We start from the raw sequence: 27752 nt of genomic DNA, 5'->3' as shown, positions 1-27752 counted from the left end.
AGGGATGTGTGTAGAATTCTCCCATCCATGGACAGGGGCTAGAGTGGCAAATGAAGAAAGCAACAGGTGGACCCAAGGCATAGACACTCTCTCACAGCCCCGTTATCTTGAGACGGAGGACGAGACAGGCGTTATCAACTTTCCCACTTTCAAGATGAGGAGACTGAGGCAAAGGAGTGTTTATGAACTGGAATACTCAGTTCATGAGCACTGATGTTAAGCCCTGGCTTGTTTCCAGAACTGCACTGCTGTGCAGGGACCTGTTTATCATATTCCGACAAGGGCTTAATGATTCGGAATAATGCAGGATGTGAAAAATATGGATCTGGCGAACATCCCACAAGTCATCCTGGCAGTTATCTGTATCCAAGGACATTTTTTAGGCATGTGGTCCTCATAAACTAAGATACTCATATTTATTTAGGCCTCTCAAAAGTGCTTCTCAGGTTTTAATACGCACTGAATCACCTGGAGATTTGTTTCAAGTAGGTCATCGAGGCTCTAGGGCAGTGTTCCCAAATTTTTCCTTTTTTTTTTTTTTTTCCAACCACTTGGTCAGTTTGCGGGGGTGGGGAAGGGTAGGATGGGGAGACATCTGTATTTATTCTTTTAGAGCTCGGGGTCTCACTCTGGGCTCAAGCGATTCGCCCGCGTAGCTGGGACTACAGGTGCGCACCGCTGTGCCAGGATAGTGGTTCCCAAACTTTTCTGCGCATTGAAATCACCTAGGAAGTTTCCAAAAATACTGATGCCTGTTTCCTACCCCCAGAAATTGTGATTTAATTGGTCCAAGTATGCTCTAGGCTTCGGAATTTTGTAAAGCTCTCCACGTGAATCCGAGCTTAGGAACCTCTGAACTGGGACTTGCAGCAGAAGCACGTAGAGCATGCAAGGAAACGAAACCACACAGGACACACTAGTAATGTGGCAACAGGCTAACTTATGTAAGGCTAGTGCTTGCCAGAGTGTACTGGAGGACGGGAAACAAGTCCCATTTAAGCAGTGCCTCGGGATTTGAGTTGCCTGTGAAACGCAGTAGCATTTGCCGAGGACGCAGAAGCCCCCGCCTCTCATCCAGGGTGGGCCGCGGCGGGGCCTCCTGGCGCATGCGCGATCTCCCGGAGCATGCGCAGCAGCGGCGCCGACGTGGGGCGGGGCCTGGTGAACGCGCGCGCTTCCGGAAGTGTGCCGGCGTCCCGCGAAGGTTCCGCCGGGAGCAGCGGTCCGGACGCGCTGGTTCCCGGCACGTGTCTCGGCACGTGGCAGCGCGCCTGGCTCGGGGCTTGGGGGCGCCGGCGCCCTGGATCCGCCGGCCATGGTCGCCGAGTCGGTGTCGTCCCTGACCATCGCCGACGCGTTCATCGCAGCCGGCGAGAGCCCAGCTCCGACCCCGCCGCGCCCCGCGCTTCCCAGGAGGTTCATCTGCTCCTTCCCTGACTGCAGCGCCAATTACAGCAAAGCCTGGAAGCTTGACGCGCACCTGTGCAAGCACACGGGGGAGGTGAGGGGGGCGAGGCTGCCAACCCTGGGCCTAGGGATGGCGCGTGGCCCCCGGGCAGCCACTGCAGTCGTGGCCAGGGCCGCAGGCCCCGCTGTGCGGCGCGTTCAGCTTTGATATCCAGGACTTAGGGAAGGAGCTGAGGAAGTAGACAAGAAGTTCTAGGACCTTCGTTCTGCGACGTTGATATCCATGCCAGGGGCTCGGGGCTTACTAAGCAATCATTTCCCCTTCTTTGATCGTGAGTCTCGGCCAGTCAAGTGCCTCCCGTAATCTGCAAATAAGTGCGAGGTTTGAGGGGGCACACTACTACTAGACACCTGTCAAATGCTGGCCCCTAGAGCTGGTACAAAAGATGGGTTACATGTACCGGGGGTCGTGAAAGCAGCATGTGCTCATTTCTTCATAACTCCACACTGGAGAGAGCAGTGAGCAAAACAGGCAAACCCAGGGTTTCTGCTGCCGTGGACCTTCGTTCCTGGGTCAAGCCGACCACAGGATAGGTGGGAATGGCATGCAGTGTTGTGGTCAAGAAAGGCCTCTCTGTGTGAGCCGTATAAGAAGGAAGGATCTAGCCTTGCAGACATTTGAGTTGGGCAGAGAGAACACAAAGGGAGCCTGTGGCCCTCGGGGTGGGAGGCAGGTGGGTGTGTTTAGGTGCGGAGATCACCATATGAGGTCTGAGAAGTAGGCCCATTAGGAGTTTGGATTTTCTTTTGAGGGCAGGAGGATGTCAGATACCATGATATGACGTGGCAGCCCATGTCACACACAAGTGAGGAAAACGAGGGTCATGGAGGTCAAGGAATCGGCCCAGCTTCCCAGTTTTTGGCAGAGCTAGGCTTCACACTGCCTCAGCTTAAAGCCCTTAGTTTCTTAAACCACTGGGCTGCAGTCCATACCTTTGCCCCTTGCACCTCCTCTAATTTATGGGCCACCTTCTCCAGGTGTCCTCCTAGGCCTCATTCCTTACCCTCTCCAGCACTGGAAGGCCGACCGCTTCCTCCTCGAGACCTCTGGTTCTTTTCCTCTTCCTCGTCTGCCCTTTTCATTGGGTCCTCTTCTGCCCTCTGCATTTTCCACCCCGCCCAGCTCCCTCTTGCAGTCTTACATAGCCACTGGCACCACTCATAACATCCTTTATGCTTTACCCTTCTGCCCTTCCTCTTGCCCGTTCTAGCCTCTAAATTCTGGGCTCTGTATTACCAGTAAATCCATGTAAGAGCTTGCCTTTCCTTTTAGACCGGTGTGCTATATTTTGGATACTGGCGCTACCAGTTTCCTTAATACGGGTTGAAAAACTTGGAGTCATCTTTGTTGTCCCAAATCTCTCATGCAGATTAATTTGACAAATGTTTATTGACATTTATTGACATTGACGCCTGCCGCTGTGCAAGGTTCTGTGGCTCCGCCCCTGGTGGTATATAGCTCACTGTGCTCCTGTTTGCTTGTTTTGCTCCTAGTACTCTCATGGAGGCCTTGGTGCCTCCCTCCTGGACGCCTTGGTAGTATGCTTTTCATAGTTCGATGCACCAAACTGGTTATTTGGGGTGTGTGTTTGGCGTTTACTATAGGTTCAAAATGAGTCACCCCCTCCCAACTCCTGGGTCACAAAAGGTGGTTGCATTTAGGGTGTTGAGCTGTTTTCTTTGCTTCGCCCTGGCACCTGTGAGCTTTTTCAGGTGTGACACACTTTCCTAAAGCTGTGCTTGGCATGATCTTAGCACAGACCCTGGGCTTATCTGGGATGAGACAGGCCTCCCTCATTCCTCTGCCCTAGGCTTGCTTTTTTACATGTTAAATCATGCGGTGGCAGGGATCCATGCAGACAAGCCATGCTAACAGCCAGGGCGTCTTTAAGAGGGGGTTGCTGTGAAAGCCTGCTGCTGGGTTGGGAGCAGGTTAAAAATGCTATGCCTGCTTATTTTAAATGCTGTTCATGGAACAAAAATCTGTGTAGTGACTTTGCGAGAAGTTGTGGTGTTTATGTTGTGTAACTTTGTGCAGGAACACTGCGTCTTGCAGCGGGTGCACAGCTCTTACTGAGTAGAAACCACCTCTTCATAGGAAGCCTGTGGCCTTAACACTGGGCAGTTTAAGCTTTTAAATAATACCAGAGTTACTAACTAGTGCAGGAGTGACATGCTTTTTCTTTTTTCCTGCTAGAGACCATTTGTTTGTGACTATGAAGGGTGTGGCAAGGCCTTCATCAGGGACTACCATCTGAGCCGCCACATTCTGACTCACACTGGAGAAAAGCCGTTTGTGTAAGTAGAGACCTGTTTTTAGGCTTTTGAAGTGGGTTGTGTTGGGCATATAGACCCAGTAAGAAGATTGATTGTTAACTCACGAGATCAGGAATGTGAAGCCTGGCAGGGTGCAGTGGCTCATGCCTGTAATCCCAGCACTTTGGGAGGCAGAGACGGGCAGATCACTTGAACCTAGGAGTTTGAGACAAACCTGGGCAACATGGTGAAACCCCGTATGTACAAAAATACAAAAATTAGTCAGGGGTGGTGGTTTGTGCCTGTAATCCTAGCTACCCAGGAGGCTGAGCTAAAATGCTCATGGGTGGGGACAAGCTAAAGTATAGCAATACAATGGGATACCCTACAGCCAGGAAAATGAACGCAGATGCTCTCTGCAAAGCCATGAGAAAATCACCAGGGCACTTTAATTGAAAAACCAAGGTGCAGAAGAGGCCTCTTTAGGCTACCTTTATGTGTGTGAAAAAGCTAGGGGGTGGGGGGAGGGGTGAGTAGTGGGTGTTGGGTAGGCAGGAAGCAACTATATTTGTATTTGTTCCTATTTGTAAAGAAGTCTTAAAAGTTACATAACAAAACTAAAAATGTCATCTGTTTTGGGAGCAGTGGGGGATCCTGGCCAAGTAGGGGGTGGGGATGGTAGGAAATGCCATGCAACCAGGAACTACTGGACATGACTCTTCCAGCTCACGATCTAACCCAGACCCTGCCCCTCTTCAGCTATAGATCCCCGTTTCCCACTGCTCACTGGACAGTGCTACTTGGCTATCTCTGTGTCTTCTTAAATTCCATGTGGTAGGCTGGGTGTGGTGGCTCATGCCTGTAATCCCAGCACTTTGAGAGGCTGAGGTGGGAGGATTGCTTTGAGGCCAGGAGTTCAGGCTGGGCAAGATGGTCAGGTCCATCTCTATTAAAAAAATAAAAAAATAAAAAATTCCACATGGCCCAAATTTGTCACAGTCAAACTGAGCTCGCTTTTCTCTTTGATCTTCTCTCATGTTCTTGTCTGGAGAGGTGGCCTCGCTGTCTGTCCAGTGACCCATAGCAAAGATAAGGCAGCTCCCTGGACTCTCCATTCTTTCTCCCATCCCTTGCAACATGTGGGTTGCCAGGTCCTGTAACTGACCCATCAGATCCAGCAGCCACTGTCTTATCTCGGTCCCTTCCTCTGGCTGGAATGACAGTCTGCAGGCCAGCCCTCTCCCCCAGTGCCCTCCCGTGTGCTTCCCTTAAAGCTGTGCAGTGCTTTCAAGCACGGCCTACATGTGAAGTCCAGGTTCCAAGTGTGTCCTACAATGACCTGCGTGATTTGGCCCTTTTCTGCTTATCTTGCCCCATTTGCTTGACTTGCAGGCATGAAGTCATGGTCCAGCTGTGCTAACTAACCAGCCCCCTCTCCAAGTGTGCCGGGGTCTCTCACTCCCACTTGGGTCTTGTCAGGACTCTTCCTGGCCTGTCCTCCTGCCCCACACTCGGTTGGGTTAGATGCCTGTGTCAGGTTTAGAGTGAAGAACGGCAGGAAACCCAGCACAAGAGACGCTTAAACAAGATGGGCTCTTTGTCTTGTGTGGCTGAAATACAGAAATAGAGAGGCAGGAGCTCTGGAGCCCCTTCTAACTGGTCTCTGCCATCCTCATCTTGGGCTTTAACCTCACTGTGATGCCTGTTGGGGCCCAGCTGTCACATAAGCATGCCACTGGCAGGAAGGAGGAAAGGGCATAAGAGGCATGCCCCCTTATTTAGAGACTTTATGGGGGTTGAGCAGGATGGGCTGGACTCAGCCATGAGCCGCCCTAATTGCAGGGGAGGCCGGAGAGTGCGCTTTCTGTCGGCCACCTGCCCAGCTAACACTCAGCATTCTGTCCCTGCAGTTAGGGGGGCTTCTAGGGTCTCTGCCACAGCGCCCCTCCCATTTGTGGGCCTCTGCACTGTGCCTCCCATGGTCAATGCTGGCTTGTCTCTGCTTGGCCCTAGGAATGGGACAGTGCCTGCCTCAGGGTTATCAGTGAGTGATGGCTAAGATTGAGGCTGGGAAAGGAAGTCCTGCTTCATCCCTCAAGCTTACGAAGGCTCACCACAAGAGGCACCAATTTTCTTTTGGGGGAAAAAAAAAAAAACAACAACGAAAAAAAGATTTAGATCATTCAAAGCCAAGATGTCAAGATAAGGGGAACTAGAATGGCTTGATAAGCCAGAGAACATAATGGTTATGGTTCTGCTCTAAGTATCTGTTTTACCTCTAATGATAAGCCAAGACAAGTTTTATTGAGGCCTTTCTGGAAATCCAGTTTATAATGACATGCCAAGCAGCATTAAGGTTGTCAGATTGTAAGCTGAGAATAATTTATCTTAAGCATGATTTAGGCCTAGTGTAGGCTTTTGGGACTAGTGTATTTCACCTTCCTATCTGCCCAGTGTGTATAAAAGATGACTGATGTAGTGTGTATAATTTCAGAAGCCTAATATGAAAAAGCATTTTGTTACATGATAGTCGTCAGGTTGAGAGGTCTATGTGGTATGGCTTAACACTCTGGAATTCGCTAAGACTATTTTATAGTATTACTATTCTTTGGAATAATTAGCTTTTATAAAGTAGGAAGATATATGTGTTTTTAAAACTTCTTTTCCCTTGGCTTATTAATATTTTGGTTTGTATAACTTACAGTTGTGCAGCTAATGGCTGTGATCAAAAATTCAACACAAAATCAAACTTGAAGAAACATTTTGAACGCAAACATGAAAATCAACAAAAACAATATATAGTAAGTATGATTTTATATGCTTAAATTTTTTGAGTATTTTTACACTTGCTGCCTATGTTTCTGACATTTTCAGCCAGGTGCGGTGGCTCAAGCCTATAATCGTAGCTTGAGGCCAGGAATTTGAGACCAGCCTGGGAAACATAGTGAAATGCTGTCTCTGGAAAAAAAACAAAAATAGAAAACAAAAAATTTTGGGGTAACAGAGACCCTGTCTCTAAAAATTAAAAGTGAAAAATAAAGTTTTCGTCAACCAAATTTTGTCTGTCAAATGTCTGAATTTACTTAATGCCATCAGAATGATAAAGGTTTTATTTTGGAAGCAAACATTGTGCAAATTAAAGTGTATTGGGAGACTATTCCAACTGAAACAGTTTTGCTTTTTCAAATGTTATGATTCTTCAGACCTTTTTGAGATAAAGCAGAATTTTACAGTAACAAAATGGGTGAAAGCAGAAATTTTATATAATCTCCAAAATTGTTTTATCTTGAGGATTCTGTTATGAACTGTTGATTTCGTTTTGACTTTCCATAAGACTAATGAGCCTTTACAATTTACAATTTAACAGTGCAGTTTTGAAGACTGTAAGAAGACCTTTAAGAAACATCAGCAGCTGAAAATCCATCAGTGCCAGCATACCAATGAACCTCTCTTCAAGTAGGTACTTCATGTGGCTGAAAATGCCTGGATTCTAGGTGTGAATAAGATTGGAAATGCAAGGGTGGTGTTGAGCATTGTTTCATGTTTTTTGGCCATTTGTATATCTTTTGAGAAATGTCTGTTCATATCCTTTGCCCACTTTTTGATGGATTATTTGTTTTTTTCTTGCTGATTTGAGTTCCCTGTAGATTCTGGATATACATTCTTTATTGGATGCATAATGTGCCAGTATTTTCTCCCACTCTGTGGGTTGTCTGTTTACTCTGCTGGTTATTTCTTTTGCTGTGCAGAAGCTTTTTAGTTTAATTAGGTCCCATTTATTTATTTCTATTTTTGTTGCATTTGCTTTCAGGGTCTTAGTAAGAATTCTTTGCCTAGGCTGATGTCCAGAAGTTTTTCCAATGTTTTCTTCTTGAATTTTTAGTTTCAGGTCATAAACTTAATTTGAGTTGATTTTTGTATAAGGTGAGAGATAGGGATCCAGTTTTTCCAGCACCATTTATTGAATAAGGAGTCCTTTCCCCAGTTTATGTTTTTATATGCTTTGTTGAAGATCAGTTGGCTGTATTTGGCTTTATTTCTGTTTTGTTCCATTGGTCTAAGTGCCTATTTTTAAACCAGTACCACCCTGTTTTGGTAACTGTAGCCTCGTAGTATAATCTGAAGTCCGGTCAAAGGAAAAGAAGTCACTATATGAAAAAGACACATGCACACGTTTATAGCAGCACAGTTCACAATTGCAAATACATGGAGCCAATTTAAGTGCCCATCGACCAATGAGCAGATAAAGAAAACGTGATGTATATACACCATGGAATACTACACAGCCATAAAAGGGAACGAAATGATGTCTTTTGCAGCAGCTTGGATGGAGCTGGAGGCCATTATTCTCAGTGAAGTAACTCAGGAATGGAAAACCAAATACCATAGTTTTCACTAAGTGGGCACTAAATATGAGGACAAAAAGACAGTGATTTAATGCACTTTGGGGACTTCGGGTGGGGAGTTTGGGGAGGGGGGTGAGGGATGAAAGACTACATATTGGGTACAGTGTATGCTGCTTGAGTGATGGTGCGCTAAAATCTCAGCACCACTATAGGATTCATCCATGTAACGAAAAAACACTTGTAACCCCAAAAGCCATTGAAATTTAAAGCAACAGTGGGACAAATCTTCTGAAAGCTTCCTAATCAACAGTTTTCTGTTAATATGTACTGCATATGCACATTTATATTTTAAAGGTTTACTTTGCTCTAAAAGAAATATTTAATGTGTTTCAAAATAATTTTTGAGATTATTCTAGTCGTGGTTAAGCTTAAAGGCTGAGAAATTACTTAACTAATCAAATAGAGCCTGTGCAACTATATGAAATGTCATTATGGAGACACTCATTATGCTTTTCCTGTAGAACAAAACAAGTAATTGGGTTTATCTGCAGTTAGGGTTTTTTGAGTAACATGAGGGGGGCTGGACAAGTTGGGTAGACCTGCAAAAGGGCCAGCGGCTCTCTGCCTGGCTCTGGCCATCCGGCACTTTCCCTTGGCTTGCACAGGCTGCCCTGTGCCTTGGAGTTGCTGCAGTGACCCTGCCTATCCTTGCTTGTGGGTCTGCTGCTGCTGCTTTGCTGCTGATGGCTTTAGCACAGAGGGGGCCCGTGCTTTTTATTGCTCACCAGAGGCAGATGCATCTACTGCTGTGCTGTCTTGCACACCCCCTGTGCAGCATCATTAGGAAAGCTAGACACAAGTGATTCAGAATGGCTTAGGGGTTTACCTAAGCCAAGTCAGATAACCTCTTGAAGTATCTTTTTGTAGCCATGAAAGCAGAGTATATTTCCGGAGGTATAAAGATGAAAACTGTTTAAATGGTCAAAAAAAAGTAACGTGACTTTTTTCTCCAACAGTTTGTTTTGCCCTAAAGCTGGTCAAGTAACTTGAATCTCACCTGTGATGAGGTCTACATTTTAACATGGGTTTGGTTATGGGAAGAGGCAAGACTTTGGTGGGAGAAACAGGACAAAGTGCCATTGACCTTGAGCGGAGTTCTCTGTGAAAATGGATTGGCTAATACCTCATGTGTTGCCAATGCAGGTGTACCCAGGAAGGATGTGGGAAACACTTTGCATCACCCAGCAAGCTGAAACGACATGCCAAGGCCCACGAGGGTGTGTACGGACAGCCTGGGTGTGCTCCTCTGAGGGGGATGCCAAATCCTGGGCGCCTTTGAATCTGTTCTTTGATCATGCTGAAAAGATGGGAACCCTGTGGCAGGGGACACCATCCTGCTTATTTGGGTCTTACACTCTTGTCCAAAGAGGCACTGTATATGTCTGTTTTTCCACTACCGTATCATTGCTGTTCACATGTAATGTGTTGTTTGTTCACAACAAGCGCCTGGTTGCACATTACACTGACGAATGTGCTGATGCTCCAGCCATGGCTTTGATGCTTCTGTCATTTTTAACCTCTTCTATTAATATTTACTGCCTGTGCCATTCTTTTCCTTGTTGGCCATTCACAAGGCTTGGATAATAGTGTGACATTTTGAGAGCCATCAGATGTTACATTTCTTAAAAAAAAAAAAAAAAAAAAAAAACTTGATTATATTAACTATTTGAATCTATGATCTGTTTCCTTGAGGGATTTTTGCTAATCTGTATTTCAATTTCCCAGGTCCTAGAATTTATGATTTTTTTTTTTTTAAGAGGTTAGTAGCTAACAGTGAGAGGGAGCCTCATTGTTTTTAGTTTCTAGTTGGGTGGAACTCAGCCCTGCTGTTGTATACTTATTAATCCCATTTTAGTGCTTTGCACATTGTTATTCAGTGTTTTTCTCTGGGTCCTTCCAGTTTATTTTCTTCCTTAGCTGTACTCTTTAAAAAAAAAAATTTTTTTTTTTTTTGTGATAAAGTTAAAATGTACCCTACTTTTTTTGTGCAGTATGACACTTACAAGATGGCCAGACTAGAGGAAGCCAGAGGTGGGCATGGTAACACTACTGAAAAGTTGGTGGTGTGCCACGGACAAGGGACTGACCGCAGAGTATGTTTGCTGAGGAAAATAGAGGCAAGGATAGAGCAGGCAGGCAGAAGGGAAATGAGACATGGAGATAGGAGGTTAAAGCAGTTGGGAGTCCATACACAGCCCACCCAACTTCCTGAGAACGCTTCGAGAGGGAAAGGCATCCTTCCTGTGAAGTTTGCCAATTCCGTGATCACGCTGAGAAGATGGGAACTCTGTGAAGTTTGCTTCACAGGAAGGTAAAATCCTTAAAGGGAGGCACCTTGCTGTGCCACTGTTCAGTTTTACTATAACGTCAATCTTTTTTTAGTTTTTATTCCCACCTCAAGAGGCTGAGTTGAATACTATTAGGCGGGGAATGGAAAATTATATAGGCACCTAAGTTTCCTTTCTAGTTATGGTCAGTGTTTATGCTGAGTATTCATGACAGACAATGCACCGATTTTTTTAATAGGCTATGTATGTCAAAAAGGATGTTCCTTTGTGGCAAAAACATGGACGGAACTTCTGAAACATGTGAGAGAAACCCATAAAGGTAAGGCAGGCATGAATGGCAGGCATGGTGTAAATGTTTGTCCCCACAGAACTGATTTAGTGCTTTTCAAGAGTGAAATGCTGTGTGCTTTAAAGTAAAAGGGTTTCTCTATGATATTTTGTGAAGTGCTGGGTATGATGTTGTTGGAAAGGTGAGCAGAGCCGTGCCAGGTCTCTGAGCCACCCCACCATGCACAATTAGCATGCTGAAGGCGGTGGCAGGTCTGTAGTGAAGAATTTCGGGAGGCACTGCTGTTCTGTGGGACCGCCTGGGAAACAGTACCCTGCATACTGGGGGACAAGGAAGGACACTCTTTGGTCTGCTTCATTTTCTGTACCTCCCCACAGTCACCTTCCTGAGAGCCCTGCCTCTTGGCAAGTGAACAATGACTGTGTGGCATTTAAGAACTTCCGAGAATTGAGACAAACTTCCTAGGTGATAAAAACTGGGGTTGTTTCCTTGGGAATTTCTGATTTGTATATAGTGATCAGGTTTCAGGCACTGAATGTTACTTATATATTAGGTATTTTTTCTAAATGGTAATATCTGGGGAAATTGGTGAAATTTGTCTCTGCCCCACCAGAGGAAATACTATGTGAAGTATGCCGGAAAACATTTAAACGCAAAGATTACCTTAAGCAACACATGAAAACTCATGCCCCAGAAAGGGATGTATGTCGCTGTCCAAGAGAAGGCTGTGGAAGAACCTACACAACTGTGTTTAATCTCCAAAGCCATATCCTCTCCTTCCATGAGGAAAGCCGCCCTTTTGTGTGTGAACATGCTGGCTGTGGCAAAACATTTGCAATGAAAGTAAGCACTCACCCTCATACTCATGGTCCTATAGTCTATGCTTTCACAACACTGTTTTCATATTAATATTTAATAACTTTCCCTTTCATTGTAGCAAAGTCTCACTAGGCATGCTGTTGTACATGATCCTGACAAGAAGAAAATGAAGCTCAAAGTAAGTTGAAACTACTTAGGCAAGCTTAGTTTTCAAGTGGAAATTGTTTAAAGCTAGAAGGAGTCTGTTTGGAATTCTTTTCAGCTGCTTTACTGTTTGAGTCTGCACTACTGTTGAAGACTTTACTTCCTCATACAGCAATGTTGTATACTATATCTGCTGGTACATACGACTATCGTAAAATTACCTCAGACAGTTTTGATTTTGAATTCTAATCGTGTGTCTTCCTTACTCCCAAAGGTCAAAAAATCTCGTGAAAAACGGAGTTTGGCCTCTCGTCTCAGTGGATATATCCCTCCCAAAAGGAAACAAGGGCAAGGCTTATCTTTGTGTCAAAACGGAGAGTCACCCAACTGTGTGGAAGACAAGATGCTCTCAACAGTTGCAGTACTTACCCTCAGCTAAGAACTGCACTGCTTTGTTTAAAGGACTGCAGACCAAGGAGCGAGCTTTCTCTCAGAGCATACTTTTCTTTATTAAAATTACTGATGCAGAACATTTGATTCCTTATCGTTTCCATGGTCTTTGTTCAAAGTGTCTCTTTCCTGGGTCTCTTGAGTTTCTCTATAGGCTTTCTCCTCATTTTTGCTCAAAGCACGAAGAACACACATTAAAGCTTTTCCTCCTTGAACAGCTTGTGGCCTAGATGAGAATGTAGCTATTCCAGGCATAGTCTGGAGTATTTGATGAAATATCTCCTCCTAAAAAAGGGAAACAGCCAAAGATTAATTTAAAATCAGAGGCTTTGGTGCTTTCTAGTGTTCTGCTTGAACGTTCACAAAAACTGGCACCCTTGCATTGCTGCTGTCGGTTAAGTGATTAGCTAATCAGTTCATATGTATCTGGTTAAGTTGACTGAAATCTGTACAATAACACCATGTGACTAAACTGACGTGCTGAATGCTTCCTAATTTTAAATCTCCACTTTGTCATGGCACTAAGAGGCTATGTTTGGCTCAGATTACCCTCTCCCCAAAACAGAAAGCACTAGGTTTGGGCATTGGCAAAATACCTCCTCATCCCCAAGGTGTCAGCCGAGCAGTTCCCAGCACTCTCTACCGCCCCTAACAGAGTCTCTCTCAGTGACTGAAACAAATGGATACCTGGGCTCAAGAAATTCTGAATCAGCTGGGTTGGGACCTATGCTTAAGTGACTCTACTGTGGAGCTGGATTACTAAGGATACCCTTAGTGGATGATAAAGTTATCTAACTTTAAAAAAAAAAGCAAAATAGGTATTCCATAAACTTACGGGATTGGAAACTACACACTTTCTAGAAGACAGTCTACGTAATTAATGCCCCTCATAAATACAAAGAAGAAACAAAAGATCTATAAAGTTTCTAATTTTCCTGTTTAAGGGTTATTCTACAAATTATAAAACAATAGTATATTGCTTTTAAAGAATAAAACTTTTCATATGGCAAAATACACTGTAATGGAAACTATATCTACAGTATGCTTAGTTTTGAAAAGCAAACTAGAAAGCTGTTAACATCACTGGGTGGAAGAATTACCAGTCACTTTGTCTTTATATTTCAGATTTTCTACAATTTTTTTTTTTTTTTTTTTTGAGAAGATGCTTGCTCTGTCACCCAGGCTGGAGTGCAGTGGCGCGATCTCGGCTCACTGCAAGCTCTGCCTCCCGGGTTCACGCCATTCTCCTGCCTCAGCTTCCCCAGTAGCTGGGACTACAGGCGCCCGCCACCACACCCAGCTAATTTTTTGTATTTTTAGTAGAGACGGGGTTTCACCATGTTAACCAGGTTGGTCTCGATCTCCTGATCTCGTGATCTGCCCACCTTGGCCTCCTAAAGTGCTGGGATTACAGGCGTGAGCCACCACCGCGCCTGGCCTACAATTGTATTTTTAGATCAGAAGACCAAAAGCACGAGCAGTGGCTTGTACCTTCTTTACTTACCATTTCATTTTCTGACATGTCTACATTTTTTCCTTTCTTTATAGTAATCCGGACTAGGTGTTTTTTCTTAATCCACTGCTGAATCTGTTTAGTCTTTGTATCCAAATCATGTTGTCCAATATTTGAAGACAAAGTCAGTTCCTTTCTCAGGGTTGGTCCTGGTTTGAAACAGATAGGGTGCAAGGACTACTGACTAGTCCACTGTGAAGAACTTCCCAACATGCCCATCGTAAAATCCTAGGTTGCCAACTGACAGTCTTCTCGCCTGGCTTTCAGTTTCACAGACCAGTAAATGTCTTTTCAAATGGGGGAGATAAACATAAAGGTACCAATTTTTTACCTGCCCTGGAAGGGTACTTAAAATCTGAAATGCTTCCAATTATTGTTAACCATCGTTTGTTGAAAGAACACCAAAAGACAGTCGTTTAAAGGATCAAGTTCGGCTTCATGGTGCACTTAATATCCTTATCAGCTGTGGGTTGGCATCTGGGAGTGCTCTACCCACTCCTTTTGAGATGCTCTCCTTGCTACTAAGGGGTCAGCCAGACTGTTGGACAGGTAAGAGGGTCCCTATGTCCTGTGTTCATGCCTTCTGTCTCCAGAAATCCTGCCTACTGGGAAATTACAGAGAAGGAACCGGCTACTCAATAAAGGTGTTGGGACAATTGAGAAGTTTATAGATGACAAAACGTTAGGTCTCCCCAGATGTACTAATGTTCTACAGGTGAAAAATACAACTTTAAAACAAATAGAAGAAAAGACAGAATGGTTTGTCATCTCAGGATAGGGGAAGGAATTCATTAAGGAAAAAAAGGCAAAAAAAAGTGAAAAATCTAACTGGGATAAGGTTTTTTGCATCATACACAACAGAGAACCCTATGAATCAGGAAGAAAAACCATCTACGTAGAAAAAGGAATATAAACAGGCAATTCACAGAAGAAAAAAGATAGTGAAATACACATTAATTTCTCACCATTAAAATGACAAATGAGGGAGGAGGTAGAGAAACTGCATACACTGCTGCTGAGAGCAGTTTGATCCATTTAGGTTCATAGACCCTAGAGTATGCACCAGGGTTCATCATAAAGATTGGGGGCCAGGTGTGCTGGCTCACGCCTATAATCCCAGCACTTTGGGAGGCTGAAGCAGGCAGATCGTTAGAGCTCAGGAGTTCAAGACCTGAGCAACACAGCGAGACCCCGTCTCTACAAAAAAAAAAAAAAAAAAAAAGAGCCAGGCATGGTGGTGTGTGCCTGTGGTCCCAGCTGCGTGGGAGGCGGAGGTGGGAGGATTGCTGGATCCCAGTAGATAGAGGCTGCAGTGAGCCGAAATCACACCACTGCACTCCAGCCTGGACAACAGAGCAAGACTGTTTTTTGTTTTTTTTTTAAACACAGGGTCTCGCTCTGTCACCCAGGCTGAAGTGCAGTGGCATGATAATGGTTCTTAACTGCAGCCTTTGCCTCTTAGGCTCAAGTGATCCTCCCACCTCAGCCTCCCGAGTAGCTGGGATCACAGGTTTGCACCACTACACCTTGGTAATTTTAAAATTTTTTGTAGAGATGGGGTTTTGCTATATTGCTCAGGCTGGTATTGAATTCCTGAGCTCAAGCCATCCACCTGCCTTGGCCTCCCAAAGTGCTGGGATTATAGGCGTGAGCCACCACGCCCAGTAACTTTTTTTTTTTTTTTTTTTTTATGAGATGGAATCTTGCTCTGTCACCCAGGCTGGAGTGCAGTGGCGTGATCTCGGCTCACTGCAAGCTCCGCCTCCCAGGTTCACGCCATTCTCCTGCCTCAGCCTCGTCGAGTAGCTGGGACTACAGGCACCCGCCACCACGCCCGGCTAATTTTTTGTATTTTTTTTTTTTAGTAGAGATGGGGTTTCACCGTGGTCTCGATCTCCTGACCTCGTGATCCGCCCGCCTCGGCCTCCCAAAGTGCTAGGATTACAAGCGTGAGCCACTGCGCCCGGCCAACTTTTTTTTTTTTTTTAAGTGACATAGTTTGATGTCATTATCCTCCCTGGTTGGTCTCTTCTGAATATTGTTTTCCAGTCAACATCCTTGTTAAATGTGACATTACAAAACTGAGCCGCAGATAACGTGGTTTTCTGAAGGCACACAACCTCACGATGCAGTGCTGGGAGCAGTCATCTGATGCCTGTCCCCGTGCGCCATCCACTGAACTTTCATAATGATTAGCACTGTTTAGGAACTATGAAAAACAAACATCTTTGCTTAATATCCAATTCATGACTTCTGTGAGGCTTAAATGACAAGTGCCTTGTCAAGTGACTGGTTGTATATCTAAGAGTGTTGCTACCAATATTGTAACAAAATGCTTTGGCATGGGAGATGCTCTGTGAATCACTTTAGAGTTTAAAAGGTGCTTCCAGGCTGGGCGCAATGGCTCACGCCTGTAATCCCAGCACTTTGGGAGGCCGAGGAGGGCAGATTACTTGAGGCCAGGAGTTCAAGACCAGCCTGGCCAACATGGTGAAACCCCCTCTCTATTAAAAATACAAAAATTAGCTGGGCGTGGTGGCAGGCGCCTTTAATCCCAGCCACTGGGGAGACTAAGGCAGGAGAATCGCTTGAGCCTGGGAGGCGGAGGTTGCAGTGAGCACACATCGCACCACTGCACTCCAGCCTGGGCGGCAGGCAGAGACTCATCTCAAAAAAATAAAAAGGTGCTTCCAGATAATTAACCGAACACCTCCACTTTAGAGTTGAAGAAGGGGAAGAAAAACAAAAGGAGGGAGGTTAAATGAGTGGCCCGGCAGAGGGCAGAGGGCAGGGAACTTGAACGTACCCCTCCCAATCTCACTCCGTTTCACCCATCAGCTACTCAGCTTGCCGCGGCATTGGGAGAAGGCCACAGGGCAGGGGAAAGAGTTCTCTTCACTTTGGTTTGTTTGCCTGGTTTCTCCCACATTTTACACAGGTTTAAAGGGAAGAGACAACGGGCAGGGTATTATGGAAAAAGAGGGAAAAAAAGGGAACAGGAGTAAGTGCAGGATGAAGGAGGAAAGACAGACTGGGAATGGTGGTAGAATCGTGGATTTTCTAGTTTCTCATTTCCCTATTGTCACGGGCACCTTGACAAATGCTAGAATTTAAACTGCTGATTTGTAGCCCTTAAAGGATTCAGGGAGCCAACAGCAAAATACCTACCAGTTTTGGGGCTCGCCTTCTCCATCTCCCTCAGCCTCTGCCGTTCCTGGAGGATCTGCAATCCTGTCATGAGCTGGTACTCTGCAGGTTCTATGCTGGTGTTCCTTTCAACCAGTCGCAGGTCTCGCTCATCCATAAGTCTAATCACATTTGCTCGGTGCATGTTTCCCAAATCATTGCCCTTCTCATCAAATAAGTGAATAATTCGCTGACTAATTTTTCTTCCAACGTTACTAAAAACTGTTTTATTCTTTTTTTTCTTTTTTCCTTCATTCTGGGTGTCTTCAGCGGTACTAAAGGCTTTTGCACGAATTAGGAAGGAAAGTCTTGGGGGAGAAGCAATAGGGGATGACTGTGCTGGTGCTGTCTTTTGCACGATGTGTTTACCAAAACATCTAATGCAACTATTTTCAGACTTGACAGTTTGTAGTGTTAACCTCTTTAGAAAAAGAGCAGCCATCCTGAGAAAGTAGTAAGAAGAGTTCATTAAAATTCAATCACTTATTCCCTTGGTCTGACATTGTGGTACATGGCAGGGTGTGTGTGAGGTTGTGGAGGCTGTAACTGCAAGTGTGAGGGAAATGCTGTTCTCTAGACTTTCAGATCCACACACAGGAAGTGTACACTGATAAAGTGGACTAGCAGGTGACTCTGGCCAGACTAACTCATGGTGGTACTGTCCCCAAGACAAGTGGCTATTAGAATAAACTGGATTTACATAGCATTTTGGTTTCACTTTTTTTTTTTCTGTACACATGATCTCATTTGACTACTTAGTTGACCCCTGAACAACTTGGGAGTTAGGGAAACAGACCCCCTGTGCAGTTGAAAATCTGTGTATAACTTTGACTCCTCGCAAACTTACTAATAGCTTACTGTTGACTGAAAGACTTATGAATAACATAAGCAGTTGATTAACACGTATTTTGTATGCCATATGTATTATATACTGTATTCTTACAATACAGCAAGCTAGAGAAAAGAAATGTCATTAAGAAAATCACAAAGAAGAGAAAATATATTTACTATTCAGTAAGTGGAAGTGGATCACCATAAAGGTCTTCATCCTCATTGTCTTCACATCAAGTAGGCTGAGGAGGAGGAGCAAGAGGAGGGGTTGGTCTTCTCTCAGGGGTGGCAAAGGTGGAGGAAAATCCACATATATGTGGACCCCATGCAGTTCAAACCTGTGTTGTTCTAGGGTCAACTGTATTTCTCATGCATCTTGTAGTGCCCACTCCAAAAGCGAGTATCATCTTAGGGGTTTATTTATGAGGATGCAGTACATAAAATGCTTGGTGATTCATAAACACCAATTGATAAACTTCTAATATAATTAACTGTTAACAATTTTTCAATACATCTGATGGTATATAGCAGATAGGAACACACTATGGGAAAGGGACCTCTCCAGGAAGGAAGCCAGCCCACTGCGAGAATAACTGAGACTGTCAGAAAACACTGTGATACAAATCAAAGTGCTGACCTCATAAACTATAAAGATCATTCTCAAGGTAAGGCAGGTATTAATTACTACCAAATGTTAACAGAGGCACGTATGGTGACAGTGGTTTACTTCATGGTTATGAGACTGAATTTGAAGCACTTACAAATGGCACATTCATTTTTTAATTGCTTTTCTGTCCTTCCATTCATGCATTTGGTAAATCTTAGAAGTACAGGCTGAAAGAGTGCCGAGAGGACCCATTCATCTCATCTAGGGCATGCTAGGAATAATTAAGAGAATCACAAACTTGGAGAGGTGTGACTTGTCAAAGATGAAAGAGGAAAACAGAAGGTGTCTTCAGGGTGCTTCTCAAAGAATGGTCCCAGAATCTCCTGGGGTGTTTAAAACTGGAAGTTCCCTCTGGTCCCTGGCTTTGAGCCCACCGGGCTGTACAACCCACTGATCTCTCACCTGTCATGTTCAAGAGTGATATGCAAAAAAATATGGTAAATTAAACAGAAAGTGATGGACATGCATATTCTCAACACCCTCCTTACCTAGTTTGGTAACACCCAACACTCTTAATTTATAGCTGTGGTGCCAATCTCTTCTCTGAGTTCCACACCTGTAGGGTTAACCGCCTACCCAACCTCTCCACTTAGATATGTAATAGTCATTGAGGATTAATGTGTCCAAAGTTCAATGCTTTGCCTTCCACGCAAAACTTGCTCCTCCCTCAGCCTTCCCTGTCTCATGTAATGGCAACATATTCTTCTGGTTGCTCAGGCCAAAAATACCAACGTTATCCTTGACTCTTTATTTTCTCTCAGCAACCTATCCGCAAAACCTACCGTTCAACCAGTATAACCACTTCTCACCTTCTCCACTGCTATCATCCCACTCCCAAACTGCTGCACCGCTCAACTGCATCACAGTAAAACTGCATCACAGTAACAGCTTCCCAACTGCTCTTCCTGCCTCTGCCCTCACGCCCTAGAGTTTATTACTGCTGGGGCACACAGAGCAATCCTTAAAAATGCATAAGTCGGATCACGTTCCTCCTCTGCCCACAACCCTCCCCTGGCTAGTATCTCACTCCAAGTAAAAGCTAAGCTCTCTACCATGCCCACTGGCCTGTGCTGACCGTGCTTCTTCTGGCTCACTCTGTTCCAGCCTCCTTGCTGTTCCTTGTAAACAGTGAACACACCCCTCCTCTGGGTCCTGGCACCCAGAAGTTCTCTCTCCCTGGAACACTCTTCCCTCAGATAGCCTCATGGTTCATTTACCTCGTCTCTGCTCAAATGCTACCTATTCAGCAAGCCCTTCCCTGACCCCTCCATAAAAGAGCACACCCCAACACTCTCACACCCATTACCTTCCCTTTTAAAAACTTTACTGCATTTATCACTGCTGGACACATTCTATATTTATTTGCATGTATGTTCATAATCTTTCCTCACTGGAATGAAAGCTTCATGTGAACATGGACTTTGTCCATTTTGTTCACTGCTGTGTTCCCCGGCACCACAGCTCAGAGCCTGGCTCAGCGTGTACATGTCGAATGAATGCATGGGCCGAAGGAAACAGCCAGGGAGCTATGGCGGGGCTGCTGGCATTTAACCTCTACGCCTTCGGATGCGTCACGAATGCCTACAAGCTACACCCTTCACATTTCTAGCTGGCATTTCAGATGCCCGTCAGTAATGGTGAGGATGTGTGGCCAGATGCTCCATCCACAGTGTATGACATGCATTGATTTATGGTTATTACCCAGCTGGTGGCTCCAGCTGTAGATGCTGTAAAGGCTCTAAGGTGGGAGCAAAGTGATTTTAAGTCACTGACATACTGTTTAATAAAAAGTCAGATCTTTTGTGAATGGAGGAAGCCCCCAAACCAAAAAGGAAGAAAAATCTGAAAAGATCAGAGAAGATTTTTTTTTCATTTATCAGAAAACTAGCAGCAGCATCCAGTCCCAAATGTCACTAGGTATTCTGCTAGGGGACTGTAAGTTCCTGCTCACAAGCCTGCTCTATAAACTTTATGTCTAAAATCAGTGTTGTTTCTTTCCAAAGTCTGTATTAGCAACAACGATGTAGAAGTTATCACATGTAAAATCATGTTACTAAACAGATATATATAAATTCAAATATTCTTGATGTATACAGTAGACAAAACAGTTCACGGCAATTAAGCTTTAATACTAACTCAATATTGGCTATCTTTTTCCCTTAGTAGTTATGAATAAAAGCTAAAGTGCCTTGTTTAATAAATTATCAACATATTAAAATATAAAAAATTTCAAAATTTGATTTTTTTCAAACAAGCACACAAAATAACTAGATATAGGAAAAGATGGAAAAAAAATTTATAAAAATGTTGAAGACAAAAGCAATTCTTTCCCCTATTTTTCCTAATTGCCAGTATTTCTCAAGTTTTTGTAAGTATTTTATAAGTATTATTTTTATACTTGAAAATACATTTTATTTATTTACAAAATAAAGACTATTTCAGAAAAATGATGTAGCTTTTTTAAAAAAGCTTTAAAAACACTTTCCAAGAAGGAAACAAAGGAAAGGGAAAGAGTAGAAAAACACTGGGAAGTAGGGCCGGGTGTGGTGGCTCACGCCTGTAATCCCAGCACTTTGGGAGGCTGAGGTGGGCGGATCACAAGGTCAGGAGATCGAGACCATCCTGGCTAACACGGTGAAACCCCATCTCTATTAAAAATACAAAAAAAAAAATTAGCCGGGCGAGGTGGCGGGCGCCTGTAGTCCCAGCTACGCGGGAGGCTGAGGCAGGAGAATGGCGTGAACCCCAGGGGGCGGAGCCTGCAGTCAGCCAAGATCACGCCACTGCACTCCAGCCTGGGTGAAAGACAGAGACTCCTTCTCAAAAAAAAAAAAAAAAAAAAAAAAAAAGAAAAACACTGGAAGTATATAACTTTTAAAGTTCTTTGCCACTAGTTTAAATTTTTAAGAAGCTTCAATTTTTTTGATGTATACAGCAAACAATGCAATTCATTGCAATGAAGCTTTAATACTAAATACTGGCTTTAAATCAGCAAAATTGAAAATATACGTTTCTTCAAAACAGGCCCTTATAGATAAAAATATAAATACAAAGTTAAAACAATCTGTAATATTACATTTAAATTGCAGCTATCAACATAAATTCATAATTTAAAAACTTTTTATTAGGGAACTTTTTAACCTTGTACAGAAAGAACTGGATAATAAACAGCACCTGGGTTTCATCTTTACCCCTCAACTATCTCCCCCCAACCATCCAGGAATGCTTTCAAAGTAAATCCTACTTTTTCAGGAAATAGTATGTATCTCTAAGAGGTACTCCTTAATCTTTTTAGTATTCACAATAACATTATCCCAATTAAAAAACGTTCCTTTATTTCGTCAAATATTTAGCTTTCAGATTTCCATGATGGTATTATGATTTTGTTTGTTTACATGTCATTTACAGTTTGGCAGCATGAAGAGACTCCCACTGGTCAATTTTGGTGTAATTTAAACAGTAAGGCATAATTACTGTCATTCACTTCAATACACTGAATATACAAAAATCTATGAAAATGATAACTTGCCACAACTGCATGGGACTATTATCTTGATTCTTTACTTTGAAAATTGGTAATTAAATATAAAGAACTGAGCATTTATCCTACCTTTTTTAGGAAGAACTGTAATCATCCCCAGTTGATGAGGAAAAGCTCTTCTGTAGAGAAGAACGACAGCTAATAAACACAAAAGAAAAGTAAAAGTAATTAGAAAATCATGCCACACACGATGTCTCACACCTGTAATCTCAGCACTTTGGGAGGCCAGGGCGAGAGGATCACTTAAGGCCAGGAGTTTGAGACCAGCGCGGGACACATAGCAAGACCCAGTCTCTACAAAAATAAATTAGCCAGGTGTGTTGACAAGCAACTGTACTCCTAGCTATTGGGGAGGCTAAGGAAGGAGGTTCACTTGAGCCCAGGAGGTTGAGGCTGCAGTGAACTCTGATCACACCACTGCACTCCAGTCTGGACAACAGAGCAAGACTCTGTTTCAAAAAAAAAAAAAAAAAAAAGGAAAGAAAGAAAATCACCATTTTTCCAACCCCAGTGAAACTACTGATTCAGGCAGGGATGGACGCAAGAGAGCTGATGCCAAAGGGTCACACACAGATTACTTTCAGACCGAGAGGGAAAAGCACACTCTGCTGAGGGTAGACAGCTGTCTGTCATCCTAAGCCAACGTCAGGCTCAGCATCTCCAACAGTGGGCCAACCTGCCATCCTTACCACATCTCCAGATGGGAAGCTACCCAAAGTGCATGGCACCTTCCATTAAGCAGCTTTGCCAAGAAGGTTTGACCTGAACCTGATGCAGGGTCTAGCTTCCAGCTTCCAGGGGATCCAAGGGCCAGACTCAGAGAAACAATAGAAGATGCCATAAGGAGACAATCTGACAAATCTAGATGGAACAAGACACCTGGTTAGTGTCTAAAAAAGCCAATGCCGTTGGGAATGAAAAGGGAAGAGGGAAGCTATTCTTGAGCGAAAAAAAAAAAAATCAAGGAGACATAATTATGCTGAAAAGACATGTTGGGGATGAGGGAAAAAATCTGAATAGGGACTAGGTATTAGATACTATTAGAGACATATTGTTAATTTTTTCTCTTTTTTTTTTTTTGAGACAGGTTCTCACTCTGTCACCCACACTGGAGTGCAGTAGGGCAATCGCGGCTCACTGCAACCTCCGCCTCCTAGGTTCAAGCAATTCTCCTGCTTCAGCCTCCCAAGTAGCCGGGATTACAGGTGTGCACCACTACTGCCTGGCTAATTTTTGTATTTTTAGTAGAGATGGGGTTTTACTATGTTGGCTAGGCTGGTCTCGATCTCCTGACCTCAAATGATCCACCTGCCTTGGCCTCCTGAAGTGTTGGGATTATGGGCGTGAGCCACGGCACCCACCTGTTAATTTTCTTAGGTGTGAAAATGGAATTCTTAAGAAACAAATGCTGAAGTATTTAGGATAGTGTCATGACATCTATCACTTGCTTTGAAACCATACAGCAGAAAATATAAACAATGCACTTATGGCAGCATTTGCTGAATCTAGGTTATGGTTATACGGGTGTTCAATAATTAATACATTTTTAAAGAACAAATCAATAGCCTAGAGGGAGGAACGGTTCACTAGTAATGCCAATGTAACTATTCTAGTCTGTGTAAGTTCTAAATTTCACTGTAATTTAATACATTGGCATTCTGGCTTTGCACATAATTTTAAAAAATATTCCCTTTATTCGTTTTAAGCCTATATCAAAGTGACCCATAAATAAGGAACTTTATAAACTTAAAATTCTGATTTTTTTGTAATGCGTAGTGCCTTTATTTCTTCATTTAGTTTTCCTTAAACTCAAGTCTAAAAGTCTCATCATAAATGGTGATGGGGGCAGATGGGAAGGAGGCTGGCATAAAAAAAGTACACATTAGGTACAATGTACACGATTCCGGTGGATGGTGCACTAAAAATCTCAGAATTCACCACTACATAATTAATCCATGTAATGAAAAACCACTTGCAGTCCAAAAGCTACTGAAATAAAAATTTTAGAAGAATAAAACAAATGGTGATGGTTTCAGTTTGAGGCAGAACTTGTACAATATTTTGCTAGTGAACGGTTAAAAGTTAACTGGTCTACAATGGGGCGGTGTTTCTCAGAAACCAGGGCCTGTCGGCATCACCTGGGGATGCTTTTCAAAACAGATGTTTCCTCTTCCCTATCCTGTTCAGAACCACTGGGTTAGGCCAAAAAAAAAAAAAAAAAGATGAACTTTAAGAAAAAGTAAGAAAACACTATTAAGTGGGGTCAAGGGTAGTTTGAGCTAGGATGTCTGGGACTGCCCCTAACCTTTCAAAGTTGAATAAAAATAGGAACCCAAGGTGCCATGCACTTTGGGCTACCCTCACCAATCTCTGATGCCTCTGTGAGGTAAACAACACTAGGCTGAATAGGCCAGGAGACTAACTCAAAACAGAAACAAACGCTTACATTCTCATGATAATCCTGGTGCATTTGCTGCACTCACTCCCACAACTATACTCTCCGAGACAGCCACAATATTCTAAAAGCCAATTAATTTAATGTCAATTACTTATAATGCATAACTTTATAGTATGAGATAACCATTTTTAATTCGACGATTACTCAGACTTTATCTGAGTTTTGACAAGTGCATACACCTTTGTAACCAAAACTCCTATCGACAAAACATCACCATTATCCCAGAAAGTTCCCTCTTGCCATTTCCAAGTCAATCTCCATCCCCAAGAGGCAACTATCGTTCTGATTTTTTCCCATCATAGTCGTCCTAAGACTTCATATAAATGGAACCAAACAGTATCTACTCTTTGTTGTAAGACATCTCAGCATGTTTCGAGATTCATTCACGTTGCACGGATCATTACTTTGTTCCTTTTTATTTCTAATAAGTGTCCTCCAAGTATATGAATATATCGCAGTTTTTAAATCTAGTTTTCTGTTAATGAACACCTAGGCTGTTTTATTTATTTATTTATTTATTTATTGGCTCTTATGAATAGCTGCTGTGAACATTCTTGTACCAAAAAAAAGACAATTATTACTGCTCCAAAGGACAGCTGTATTCCCTGTATGATTCATTATTTTGCATTCTACTGGAAGTACTGATTAAATATTTGCAAGGAAACTTCCTGGAACATGATTTAAATATGTGGTTTAGTAGATATGAGGGGTCGGTGGGTGGGCATTCTTGTCCTATAAAAAATCGCTTGCATGCATTTGAAATCATGTGGACTGGAGAGACGAAAATAACTTCTATTATTTGTTCACTCACTGCTTTTCTCATATAGCTGATATTCACAAGCTCATACTGTTATCTGTTCTTTCCTGGGAGTTTGGATCAAAGTTGCCTAGATTCTAGCGGACTAAATATTTGTGAAATTAATTTTGCCAATTCTCATGACCCTAAGAACTCTTTTGCACCTTCCAAAGAAGTTTCATAAAGTCCTTGCTTCTGCCTGCAAACTGTCCCAGTTGCCCCATTCTGGCCTGAGCAGTGCAGCCTTAATCCCAGAGGACCTGCGCTACCGTTACTGAGCCTTCATGCTACCCTCCCTTTGCTCTGGTTTTGCTCTTCCATAGGGAGCACATAGAGTACTCTCCATAATAAGGCTGAGCTGTTTACGTGCTAGAACTCCCATTTAGAACACTGGTAAAAGCCAACATATATCTTTGGCCAACTATTTAACCATATTTTTTTAGCTATTAAATTGAAATAACAACCATATGTTTTAAAAAGCTTTTAAACCCAGAGCTAAAGATTCTGCATTAAAAATTGGACTTACGGCCGGGTGCGGTGGCTCACGCCTGTAATCCCAGCACTTTAGGGAGGCTGAGGAAGGCAGATCACTTGAGGCAGGAGTTCAAGACCAGCCTGGCTGACATGGTGAAACCCCATCTCTACTAAAAATACAAAAAAACTAGCCGGGCCTGGTGGCGTGAGCCTGTAATCCCAGCTACTTGGGAGGCTGAAGCAGGAGAATCACTTGAACCAGGGAAGCAGAGGTTGCAATGAGCTGAGATCGTGCCACCACACTCCAGCCTAGGCATCCAGTCTAGGAAACAGGGTGAGACTCTCTCTCTCTCAAAAAAAAAAAAAAAAAAAAAATTTAACTTATTCTCGTATGTTAATCCTATGTTAGTCTTCTTCCAGAACTCTAGTGATGGGATCACTACCCATCCACAACCTCCAGTCACCTCCAAGACACCTTTGACGCCTCCACTTTCCCAGTCAACCCAACACCAAGCCTCATCGACTTCATTTCCTAAACCCCACTCGAATCCATCCAGTCCTCTCCGTATCCAGTCACCACCGTCAGTTTAAAACATGCACCACCTCGTTTGGATTCCTGCCAGTCTCCTAACTCGGCTTGAGCCCTGGCAACCAGTTCCCACTGCACTGCGGTGACTACACCCAGGACCCTCCTCACCTTAAATAAAACTGCTCCGAGATTAAAGATCTACACCTTCGCCAGGCCAAAAGGCCCTTCCCACCTCTCCAATTTCTTCTTTATGCCTAGGCCACACTGGCCATTCGGTTTTTGAAATACAGTACTCTTGTCCTTGGTTTAAGAAACGCCAGATCAATGCCTAGCGCATTCTTCTGATTACCTCCCAAACTAAGCCAGTTCTCCCATCCCTTCCCCAATTTACTGAGCTTAACACTGAATGCTTCTACAGTCCAGTTTATCTTTCCTTTAAAACATTCATTACAATTACAGTTTTGTGATGATCTTAGTACTACTGCTCTCCATCACTAGACCGTAAACTCTACGAAGCAGGAACAAAATGGACTTATTCGTTACTGTGTTGTGCCTGGCAGAATAAACAGTAGTCGATTTTCAGATTCTTCTCTCCACCCTCTACTTTTCTAAGACTTAGACCTTTCACAACACGTACTTGAAACTGAGACTTCTCAGTAAGAGAACTTGGTTTACTTGGTTCACGTCTTAAGCCACGGAGCCCACTAAATGACAAATGAGAAAAAAAATCCCAATCACTTCGCGACCTTCCCCCATAAGGCCTCCTCCCGCGGCAGCAGGCAGCAAGAACAATGCGTTTGGCCAGCATGTCCTGCGCAGGCGCCCTTCGCCTGGCTCGCTCTGTCCCACCTGTGCCAGGCCGTAAGCGGCAGGATCACTTCCGGGAGCCCCCGACCCGATTGCGGGTAAGACGGCTGTGACGCCCACCAGCAGAAGGCGACCCGCGGAGCGTCCGGGCTAAAGACGGGACGTAGCGACGTGCTGCGTGCGTGCGCACAAAAGTGGGCGCTCATGGCGGGACGGAACTAGAAAAGCACAGTAGGGCCGGCGCCGACTCTAGGTCTAACATCCCTGGGAAGTTCGTGCAGCGGTCTCGCTGAAAATGGCTTTACAGCCCGGCAGAACCCCCCGACTCCGCAGCAGGACCTGCGGAGCCTCTCCGCCCTCGGTACCGGCGGGACGGGGTGGCCCTGACCTTCCAGGTGCCTCCTTTACAGGAGCGCCCCCTAAGACCACGCCCTCCCGGTGCCGGTCCGCGCACCGCTCCGCACGCCTCATATTTAGCATTACCTGGGCTAGGGCAAGCGATTGGTATACTCTAGCGGACGCAAGTGCAGCGGCTCCGCGGTGAGTCCCCTTCGCTCTCCGTAGTGGGCGGGGCTTCATCCGCATCCTTTAAAGGAAAGGTGATGGGCGGAGCCGCGCTTTTCTACTGTTGGGATTCAGTTCCGCCGACCGAAAATGCGGAGAGCGCGGAGGAAGTCACTGAGGGGAAAGTGCTGCTCACCTGGCTCCCGCCGCTCCGCAGGTGCGGTGAAGGCTAATGTCGAATTTCTGCAGCAATCGGAGCAGCCCTTCTTCCAGTTACATTAACACCAATCTCGGTCTCCTACTAGGGCTTTATAAATAGCTTTCATA

The 27752-nt window shown here is 44.1% G+C and overlaps 2 protein-coding genes across 9 annotated transcripts; one reads left to right on the top strand and one right to left on the bottom strand.

The window, feature by feature from the left end:
• Positions 1-1125: 1125 nt before the first annotated feature.
• Positions 1126-12206, top strand: GTF3A (general transcription factor IIIA). Its single transcript, XM_012502035.2, is given in 10 exon segments — positions 1126-1236; positions 1238-1501; positions 3665-3765; positions 6428-6524; positions 7091-7179; positions 9273-9346; positions 10656-10736; positions 11320-11549; positions 11644-11703; positions 11944-12206. Coding segments are annotated over 10 exon segments (1272 nt in total). The 3' UTR covers positions 12109-12206.
• MTIF3 (mitochondrial translational initiation factor 3) lies at positions 12154-27498 on the bottom strand. Of its 8 annotated transcripts, none has more exons than XM_030818596.1 (7): positions 27405-27485; positions 21927-21995; positions 18555-18718; positions 17827-17891; positions 16801-17261; positions 13624-13781; positions 12154-12404 (listed from the first exon to the last, which is right to left on the bottom strand). In XM_030818596.1, the coding sequence occupies exons 5-7, from the start codon at positions 17258-17260 to the stop codon at positions 12186-12188; spliced, it is 837 nt and encodes a 278-aa protein (XP_030674456.1). In that variant the 5' UTR covers position 17261; positions 17827-17891; positions 18555-18718; positions 21927-21995; positions 27405-27485; the 3' UTR covers positions 12154-12185. The 8 variants fall into 8 exon arrangements, with proteins under 8 accessions (XP_030674456.1, XP_030674458.1, XP_030674455.1 ...); XM_030818598.1 differs by lacking the exons at positions 17827-17891; positions 27405-27485 and adding exons at positions 26752-26818; positions 26964-27081; XM_030818595.1 differs by lacking the exon at positions 17827-17891.
• Positions 27499-27752: the final 254 nt, after the last annotated feature.

This window comes from Nomascus leucogenys, chromosome 9 (assembly GCF_006542625.1).
Source record: "Nomascus leucogenys isolate Asia chromosome 9, Asia_NLE_v1, whole genome shotgun sequence".
NCBI classification, from domain to species: Eukaryota; Metazoa; Chordata; class Mammalia; order Primates; family Hylobatidae; genus Nomascus; species Nomascus leucogenys.
The sequence above is the reverse complement of the archived record's forward strand: the minus strand, read 5'-3'. Positions and strand labels throughout refer to the sequence as shown.

What these genes read in the sequence shown, in the direction of transcription:
- MTIF3 (XM_030818593.1), bottom strand. Translation starts at nt 17,287, where the DNA reads ATGAACTCTTCTTACTACTTTCTCAGGATGGCTGCTCTTTTTCTAAAG. An exon ending in GAAGGCGAGCCCCAAAACTG is followed by an intron (nt 13,782 to 16,800) that starts GTAGGTATTTTG and finishes GTTTCAAACCAG; the next exon opens with GACCAACCCTGAGAAAGGAA. An exon ending in ACATGTCAGAAAATGAAATG is followed by an intron (nt 12,405 to 13,623) that starts GTAAGTAAAGAA and finishes TCCCTTTTTTAG; the next exon opens with GAGGAGATATTTCATCAAAT.